The sequence below is a fragment of the Lygodium microphyllum genome, chromosome 15 (assembly GCF_053477565.2).
Source record: "Lygodium microphyllum isolate KBCC chromosome 15, Lygodium_microphyllum_v1.1.10, whole genome shotgun sequence".
NCBI lineage: Eukaryota > Viridiplantae > Streptophyta > Polypodiopsida > Schizaeales > Lygodiaceae > Lygodium > Lygodium microphyllum.
This window is the reverse complement of record NC_141149.1, coordinates 152,821,403-152,831,864: the sequence shown is the minus strand read 5'-3', so window position 1 is coordinate 152,831,864 and position 10,462 is coordinate 152,821,403. Positions and strand designations below refer to the sequence as shown.

The following is a 10,462-nucleotide window of genomic DNA, read 5'->3' as shown; positions in this document are numbered from 1 at the left end:
TGCAAGGAAAGATCGAGAGGAAGCGCGAGCTGAATTTCGACGCAGTATGTGTCACCGACCAATTCGATATCCCGAAGGCATGGAGGAGATGCCGCGGTTTATGTCTACACGATGGTTGCATGGAGCCTTGACCGCAGCATCTAGCGAAGGGACAGAGGTCTCAATGGAGGAGTGGGAGTTCTCGAGGGGATGTAGTCCAAAGGTAATGAGGGGTTTAGAATGTGTCGTATCTAAATTTGCTTGCTACATCTAATTTGAGTGTTTCAATGTGCAGTACAAAATATATAGTGCAGCGTGGTCGCGCAGACGGCATTTTCGGGTGGAGTGTATTGACAAAATGCGCTCCACAATGGACTGTGGTGCCATGGCAAGGTTTGAGCAAGAGAGCCGGCGACGAGCAACGGATCCGAACACGGTTGTGGATGAGATGGAGTATTTTGGGAATTTGCAAAGTATTATTACGGTGGATTACCGTAGCTTCTCCATGATAATATTCGACGTGCAGTGGTTCAAAGTGGTACTTGGAGGAGCTGGCGCAACAGTTTGACGAGGTCCATCTGGATTTCTCGAAATAGATTCCGAAAAAAAATGGATGGATTTGCGCGACACCTTTGTGTTGCCGGCCCATTGTGAACAGGTGCAACTAGGCATTTGCTTGCTAATTGTAATACGACATGGTTTATGTCACAATGGTTTGAAGACGGTTTGTAAGTGTTTGTGAACAGGTAATCTTCTATCCAAATCCCCGACAACCTCGATGGTGGTATGTTATACCTTCAACTCCTCGAGGTGCGAGAGTATACGATCAAAGCGATGTTCCAGGCATAGATGAAGAAAATATGCAAATAGAGGGATCGAAATTACAAGGGGTGGAGGCCACCGCAAGCTTGGAGCCCGCATCGGCTAACAATGATGGAAATACAGAAGTCGTAGAATTTTTTGAGAACGAGACAGACTCGTTATTTTGTGGTGACATGTCTATCGACGTTCTAGTGTATGCAGAGTTGTGTCAGGAGATTAACATGGGACCATAGAATACTTCATTCTTGGAGAATTGTATTACTCAATTCGTTGTTTAGATCTTCCATAAAGGTAGATAAGATATGCATTTTAAGAGGGATTTTTCAAAAATGATTTTATTAATGTGCTTTGTATAGTTTAAATTGATTATTCTAACATTATTTTTTATCTGTGCAGGTATTGACATTTTCAGGATGAGTCGAGGGATGAGCGATGAGGAGTTTCAGGAGATGATGGCACGTATGTCTCCAGATCAGCTCGCGAGATTCAGAGAGATAGCAGATCAGGAGCTGTCTCGTTCTTCGTCAGGGCGCTCTGCTAGATCAGCATCGGCGTGATCAGATGCTTCAGCTTCGAGCAGACGATCTTGACGCTCGCGACTTGGGCCAGAGGGAGGGACTGCGACTGCAGGAGGATCAGGGGGGTGCTGCTGTGGAGACACGGACGCGGTGTCTTCGTCTCGTCGTTCAGCTGGAGCTCGGTCACCTCCAGGATTTGTCACACCTGTGGGGACGTTCACTCCAGTTACTCCGGCTTTTGCGCAGCCGTCGGCAGATGTCACGCCTTTTGGTGGCACTCCTTTTGGTGGCACTTCCTCTGGTGGCACTCCTTTTGGTGGCACACCCTCTGGTGGCACCCCTTTGTATGGCACTCCGGGAGAGGGTACCCCCGTCGGTACACCGGATGTTCAGGGGTCTCCTGGATATGCCGAGGAGCGTGGACGGAGATGGGAGAGGGCCCATACAAGGCACACTCCTAGGGATTATGGATACCTAGTGGATGGCAGGTCAGGAGCCATCATCATGAATGATGAGAGGAGGAGGGTGATGGCTCGCATGAGGGAGTTGTGCCAACAAGTTTTTCGGCACAACGTCCTGGATCATTGGAGGAACATACCGGAGGGGAGCAAGGAGTACATAGTAGCATCCTTGCACGAGGAGTTCCCAGTGCCAGCCGTAGTGGATAGATTCTCTACGGGCTGGATGATGGATTGCATGCATGCATACATGTCACATAGACGATCCGACGCACGCAAGGCAATCAAGAGTGGGGCTCCAAAGCCCGAGTGGTTAGATGCAGACGACTGGCACCGACTGAGGGAGGAGGCTACAAATTCGCTAGGATGTTGGAGTCAGCATCGGGAGGCGGCGAGGGCACGAATCGAGGCCGGATCGGTACATCATCTTGGGAGTGGCGGCCACAGGACATATTTGGAGGACTTTGTAAGATTCTCTTTTGTTTTGCTTATTTGTTTTTTTGAGATATTCTTTGTACTAACAATCATGTTTCTAACAGTTAGCATTTTGTTTTCTTTGCAGCACTCCATTACAAATCGCGATCCGCAAGGCCTTGAGACTCGATATGTGGAGAGGCACGGTCTCAGATCATTGATCGACCGATTGTATAGACGCGGCGGCCCAGTAAGTCACTCATCTTTCTTGTCCGTAGTTACCATGAGATATTTGAATGCATTATTGTATGGTGGATTGATATGTTGTTTCTTTTTCTGCAGAATTCGTTTGATGCTCCTTTACAGCAGGAAGAGCTTTCGGGGGACGACGATTTGTAGCTCGCCCTTGGATCCTTAGAGCTCACATACCTTTAGTTTTTAGTCACCCGATCTATGTAGACATTTTCTATGTATTAGTGATATTGTTTTATGATTGTACCAATCGCATTTTATGCGATATCATGTATTTATTTCATCCATCAGTTTTATGATTTCAGTATACATTCTTTTTGTTTGCAAACGCTTTGTATGAAGCAGTGCAGAAACTATTTTGTATGGCTCTCATACAGCACACAGTGCTATATGTGGCAGGGCAGCTTGCTGCCCTGCCACAATTTTTTTTTCTTTGTTACCGTCGCTATTTGCGTCGCAAATTTTACTGCACGCGTCGCTATTGTCGTCGCTATCAGCATCGCAAATTCTCTGTAACCGTCGCTATATGCGTCGCTATTTACGTCGCAAATGCGACGCATATAGCAACGGTTATAGCGACGATTCTATGGCGTCGTCAATAACGACGCTTTTTGCGACGACGGGGGCAAATTTTGTTGTTTGTATTTTCGTCGCTTTAAACATCGCTATAAGGTCTATATCTTGTAGTGTGAGTTTCTAGATAAACATAGAGGGACCAACTAGGCTAGTAGGTGTTACTTGTTAGCTAAACATCTTTCTAGTCGCATCCAAAGTTGCATGGAATTAGGAGCCCTCCTCTTTAACTTGTGGTTTGTCTAATTTTGGACCAAAGTTGACCATTACCTTGTAAAATTTAACTAGAAGAAAAAGAGCTTGCCTTTTGTAATAAGCCCATTTCATATACAATCTACATCTCTTGCATTGGGTAGTTATCAAGGCAATTTGAAAAATAAGTTTTCCCAATCAAAGTTCTTCTAAATGTTTTTGCATACCAAGCACAAAACATTTGATATCACTTAAACATTTTGAAGGTGATGCTATGAAGGTATTTGTGACTCAAGGCAATCATTGAGAAGTCGATTTAAGAAATCAAAGATCCTTCCAAAAATTGAGCTGAATTAAGACAATGCTATTGGTGGTGATTCATATGTTGAAATTTTAGATGGGAGTGCACAAAGTTCCCGGCACTTGAAAGTTTGGAAAAAATCAAAATAAGCTTTTGCCTAGACATGTTTTTTAGCACTACAAGAAGTAGTAAATATTCTAAGAGACATGTTTTGATTTGGACATATGTCTATGAAGGTTTAGAAGCATGAAGGAGAATAGGAATTTAAGTTCCAACAACTTTAAGAAGAAATGGCCTAAAATGGGTGAATACTATATCATGGATGTGGACTTGGCTTAACTAAACATGAACAAAGAGAAACATTGTCTTCTCATCTTGAACATTCCTCTTCTAGTACAAGCAAAGTTTTTCTCCTCATTAGATGAAACATCAAAAAATGATATCACAAAAAATACAATAAACTACCATAAGGGCACTTGATAATTTAGAGGCACATTTGTAGTGATCATTTCAAGAGAAGGATATATGTTTCATAATTATGAAACCTACCATGTACATATATAAGAGTACTATTTACAATTCACATGGTATTCATGGCGTTATTTATTTTCATACAATTGTTTGAGTAAGCAAAAAAGAAGATGACAACTTTATAACACATCAATGCACATACATGAGGATCTTGCACAGATTTATTAGCAAAGTAATGTTTGTGAGGTGGTTATTGTACTGGACTTTTGAGAAAATAGATGTTTGTTGATATGCCATACACTATACATTTTTTAAAATTTTGGGTTACATGAGGCCCCCGATAAATTTTGAGGGTTTTGCTAAGAAAAAAATATATCATGCATTTTAAGAGAAGGATATTTTCTATTATTCAATGCCAATAAAAAATTTGAATAAGGGATTTTATAAAGCAAATGGAACAAGTTTACAATAGAGTTTGTAAAACATTAAAAAATAAGTGTACATATCTTCTAAAGAAAATGGATAAATTTTATGATTGGAAGTTTACAAATAGGTTTTATTTTTATGCATTAGGTAATTAAACAATTCATAAAAAATTTTGTTCTTGTTATCTTCTGTTTTCTTTAAGAAAAAACATGATTTTAAAATAGTAGGTGCCCTACATGAACCCTAGTCTATATAGTCATACATTAAGCAGGTGTAGACTTCAAGACAACATAGTGAGGACTTTTTAAAATAGTATGTAGTTGATAAAGTGTTAGTTAGAGGCCACCCTAAAAGTAGGGTCCTTCATAGCTACTTTAGCCATTGTAGTAACAACTTCATTAATCACATTGCAAGCGATCTAAGTAGGATCAACACTCAATCCATAGCATATAGAAAACAAAACGTAATTTCTAAGAAGCCAAATTCCTCTTATCCCAATCACTCTGACTAGATCCTAGACTTTCTTCAATTCATCGCTTATGGTGCCCCTATCACCAATGAGGGCTTCATAATCCAAGTCATACAGTCACATGGACCAACAAGATTCATAATACTCATAATCTTGACCTAAAAAGGTGTAGCCTCCCTACACCTCCATAACATGTGAACTATATCTTCCTTCTCCCTCTTGCAAAATAGACAAAGTGATGACAACTCTTTGAACTCGATTAAGCATCGCCTTTGGAGGAAGTTTCTTGATCACCACTCTCCATATAAATAATAAGATTGAAGAAGGAGTAGTGGTTTGGGCCTCTTTTAACCTCCTTTCTAGGTTTTGAGGGTAATTTAAGCAAGATTTGTAGCTCTCCATTATTTAGTATCCACTTGCTATTAGGTTGATCAAGATCATTTTTCTAATTTAGGGAGAAAAAGTCATTGCTCCTTACATTGACCCATTGTTTCAAGAAGTTTTTATTGTTACCAATGCTAAAAGTAGGCTAAACATTTTTGGTTAGGTTACTCACCCTCTACAGCTAGGAGGCCTACCCTGGCCCCAAAATTGAAAGACCCAATCACACATGTTTTGAAATATGTTATGGGCACCATCTCAAATGCAAGCCATCTCAACACTCCTTTATTATGGAGTGAGAGGGAGAGCTTGGGGTTAACATTCAAAGGGATAAATCCATCAACAAACGCAACACTTTGACACCATATAATCTATTGAAGGGAGTCATCACCTTCCCCCATTTCATTACTCATCCATTTGCAACCAATTGACCTTTGAAAAGGAGAAGATAGAGCCAACAATACCATGATAGGAGTTAGACTATCTTTTACAATGACCAATCTACTAGCCAAGTCAATATTTTTTCAAATATTTTCTTCTCAAACTTCTCATAGATCTAAGAAAACCTTTGCTCCTTAGAAATGCCAAGACCTCCTTAAATTTATATATCAATAACTTTCCCCCTTCTATACCTCCTTAAATTTATAGACTTACTCCATATGCAATAGAATCTTCAAGTCCAATTTGAGAGTTTAAGCTTTGCTTGTGCTAATTATAGAACAAGAAAGATGAGCAAACTCATCAAACACCCTAAGAAATATCTATGGAAGCACAAAATCCACCTTGACAATTTTGGATTTATCATTAGCAACATTTGAGTGCACAAAAAATTACAATAAAGAAGGAGTAGCTTGTTGATAACGCCCTCTTGGACTTTTCTCTCTATTTGATTGAAGAGAGGTTGAGTCAACAAGGCAAATGATAGAGGGCCAGGGGGATAACCTTGCCTATTTGACCTCTTCATACCAAAGTTTTTGTATGATATTGAGTGATAGAGATGATAGTCGAGGCATTGTTGAAAAGGGCAAAAATCATCCTACAAAAAAACTTGCCAATTCCTAAAACCTATAGTAGCTAAAGAATAAATTCCTAGTTGATTCTATCCACTTTATCTAGGTCCATATTTATAAGAAGTTGATTGTCTCCTTACTCAAGAGCATAATCAACTGCATCTTGCTTTAGAGCATAATCATTGTGCTTAGAATGATACTTGGAATTGCATCTTGAATCCTTCTAGTAGAAACAAAGGTAGGTTGTCTCCTATTTACAAGCTGAGGTAGACCAAATTTTACACAAAGAGCTATTACCTTAAGTAGTACATTGTAAGGGGGGCACTGAATGTCATGAGCATGCATCATTGATTGAGTTTGCATCTTTCAAGGTCCCTTCTAGATAAGCTCAATTACCCCTTCATGGAGAGGAGGACAAATAGATTGTCACTCCACTGATGCCAAAACTTCATGTAAATTTTTGGGGGGACGAGGTGCCCTACCTTTCTTCATGCATGCACTGCGACAAGGCATATTCCACCTCATCTAAACTAATGAAAGTGTGCAAAGTCGAGTAAGTACTTCTAGAAATAAAGTGAGTGTGGGAGAGCCATGTTGCAAGTTCGGGAGGAATCGATGTGTAAACCGATAGAAACACTCATTGATGTCCCAATAAACCGAGATGGCATATATGCAGTATTTAACCGAAGAAGTCTAGAGCAAGTTATATTGTGAAGATGGTCATATAACTAACTCTTTAAGTGGTGTCAAGTACACAAAAGCGAACGTGCCGCGCCATACACGAAGCGAGCATGACGGAAAATAATGGACTAGGGATCGTTGGTCTTTGGGATGACTGATTCGCTCACCTCACACCCGATTCTTTGTTCTACTTTTTCTCTCCGCGATGCAAAATTTCCTCACTAATGCGGAATTATTCAAGCTCAGAGGAATTAGAGGGAGAGAGACAATATTGATCAGGCCGCTTGGTAATTAGCCAGAAGCCCTTTGTAAATATTCTTTAAAATTCACATTCCTCCACGAAAGACAGAGAGCGAGAGAGTCGGTCAATCTTTCTGCGGGGGTGACGGAGTCTTATTAGTGTGTGTATGCGTTGCAGGGTATAAAGAAGGGGCTCAGAGAATTACTCAGTCGGAGAGAGAGAGTCGGTATTTTTTAATAAAAGCTTCGGCTATAAAACTCTTAAGAGGTAGTTATCACCTTTCTTCGTGGCCATATTTGCTTAGGAGAGAAATGATCATTTGGAAGTTGGATGGTTGGTTATGATCATGATCACAGATCAAGCCATTTGAACCCTGGTTTGGTTGGTTATGATCTTCTCATCATAGTGAGAGACAGATTCTCTCTCTCATATTTTCATATTCATTCATCCATCCATATTCATATTGGCGCTGCCTCCTGCAATGGGACGGAAAGGAGCTGGGTGGATTCTCAAGGCCTTGCAGAGAGCAATCCTGGTCCCTCCTCTCTTCCTCTCAGTCTTCCTGTGCCTATGGACAATCTCTGCGGTCCTTCCTTTCTCCAGCCTTGTGAGAGTCTGCCCGGCCCCACCAGGCTCATCCTATGCCTCCAGGGCCGATCAGCGCGGCCACTGCCTCTACAGACGAGTCCGATCAAGCAGGCAGCTCTCTCCTGGAGCTGCAGAATTACGCCACCACACTAACATTAATCACATCAAGAATCGTAATGTTAATGATGATCATATCAATGGTGGAAGAATGCCTTCAGATCAGCAGGACCTCCATTTGCACCGCCTGCCTCTCAAATTGGATGTCTCACAAGAGGTGATTAATGCACGCACCCCTGCCAAACCAGTGATGAACATAAATCATGCGAGACGGATAGCAAACGGATTAAATGATGATCATCATGATCAGGCCAATTCCCTTGAGGGATCATCAGGGGGTCATGCAGGAGATCAATTATATCAAGAAGTAGGGCCCAATTCAGTTAATACACCCCAAGAAGCCAGCCACCAATATGATCAATTACCAGCTCCACCGTCATCCAATAGTATAACACATGATCAGAAGGCATCAACCGATCAGAAGGTAGCTGCTGAGCAGGAGGTCCTGAGGCTCATGGAGAACCTCAGAACAAGCGCTTCCTTTTATAACCAGTCTTTCTTGCTGGAGTCTGGGGTGACCGTCACAGGGAGACCCAATCCTTCCTGCGATGCCAAAAAGGTCTACATCTACGACCTCCCCCGGAAATTCAACTCAGATCTCCTTGCTAGATGTGACCGGATCATCCCTTGGCTTAGCATGTGTGACTATTTCTCCAATTCTGGCATGGGCATCCCTCTAGATCAAGTCACTAGTGCCAACCGCCAGACAGATCATCAATTAATGGGGTCTGGTCAGATCCCAGAATCATCAGAACAGGTATTGGTCCCATCTCCCCATTGGTACCGGACCCATCAGTACTCCCTGGAGATCCTCTTCCATGAGAGGCTCAAGCAATATCCATGCTTGGTTGGTAGCCCAGAGGAGGCTGACCTGTTCTATGTGCCCTACTATGGGGGGCTTGATGTGCTGAGGTGGCACTTTGTGAAGAATGCCAGCTTGGCAGAAAAGGATGAGCTGGGCCTGGAGCTGGTGGGTTGGCTTAGGGAGCAGGCACCATGGAAGAAGAGCAAGGGGGTGGATCATGTCCTGGTGCTAGGCAAGATCTCATGGGATTTCCGGCGGTCCGAGAAGGGGCAATGGGGGAACACCCTGCTGCTGCAGCCTGAGATGCAGGACATGACCAAGCTGATGATAGAGAGGCAGCCATGGCAGCCCCATGATGTGGGGGTGCCACACCCCACATTCTTCCATCCGCGCAGTGACAGGGACATCCGGATGTGGCAGGGCCGCATCGATGGCGCCAAGAGAAGGTACCTGGTGAGCTTTGCGGGCCAATCCAGGCCACAGCAGCCAGAGAGCATAAGGTCTCATCTCATCAGTCAGTGTCTGTCCAACCCCACATCGTGCTTCTTCTTGCCCTGCAATGGCAGCATATGCATGCAACCTAACACCACCATGAACCTCTTCATGCACTCTGAATTCTGCCTGCAGCCCCCTGGAGACAGCCCAACCAGAAGGTCAATCTTTGATTCCCTCATAGCAGGCTGCATCCCTGTCTTGTTTTGCCCTTACAGTGCTTACTACCAATACCCCTGGCATCTTCCTGCAGACCCCGCTTCCTATTCAGTCTACATTCCTCAAGAGGATGTCAGGCAAGGCAAGGCCAATGTGGTGGAGGAGTTACAAAAGATCCCCAGGACTGTTAGGCAGGAGATGAGGATTAGGATAATCTATGAGATAATGCCAGGATTAGTGTATGCTAAGCCAGGTTCAAGGCTGAGGGAGCTTGAGGATGCGTTCGTGATCTCCCTAAGGAGCTTGTTTTCGAGAGTGGCCACCAGAGTAATGGATTCAAGGACACAAAACAACCTGACTGCGGTTGCATGATCAGTATCTGGTCGGTTAACTGCCTGAGTCTCTGAACGATCACATTTGTTGTACATTACTTGACAAGGGCATCCATCCCTGCATGCAAGCATATTGGTTTGCTTTTGTTGGACTGCTGGCCATCCTTCCATGATGATCAATGGAAGAGAGTCCGTAATCTTTGTTGTAACTATGAATACCAGAGAGAATATGCAAGAGACACAAAACAGCGCGCAGAATCAATAGGGAGATTGGCAATTCGTTTCAACCATCCGTGCATTAGTCAAATGCTACCATGGATGGTTTTGGGTCAGTGTTCATACAAAATCCTTTCACTCTAAACTCTACAGGGATTTTAAAACCAAACTGCATGCGTAGGATTAAGCTTTCTACACTATCTTTGCTCTCGAATAATGATTTTCTTGTTATGGTTCCTAGGATTTTATCAAAACCAAACTACATGCACTATGGTATTTTTAAACTAAAAATTTTGTAAAGTTCAAAGTTCTAAACATTCCTTAAAATTTGGAAGTAAAAAATAAATAAATTAATATTTCCTTTACATTAAACCTAGACTTCTTGTGAATACTACAATGGGGCACTCTTGAAGCACCTATACATTATTGTAGGCCTCATTGTCACAAAATTCTATTACGTGTTTGGGATAGTGGCAACCACTAAATGTATATCAAACATTCATATTTAGTTGTTGCAACATGGCTAGCAAAACCTTGTCATAAAAAGGTATTAATAACATCAAAG

The 10,462-nt window shown here is 42.4% G+C and overlaps 1 protein-coding gene across 1 annotated transcript; it reads left to right on the top strand.

Annotated features, from left to right (window-relative positions):
- The first annotated feature begins 7,224 nt into the window (after positions 1-7,224).
- Positions 7,225-10,132, top strand: LOC148025236 (putative xyloglucan galactosyltransferase GT20). The gene has a single exon (XM_087693825.1). The coding sequence runs from the start codon at positions 7,670-7,672 to the stop codon at positions 9,719-9,721; it is 2,052 nt and encodes a 683-aa protein (XP_087549951.1). The 5' UTR covers positions 7,225-7,669; the 3' UTR covers positions 9,722-10,132.
- Positions 10,133-10,462: the final 330 nt, after the last annotated feature.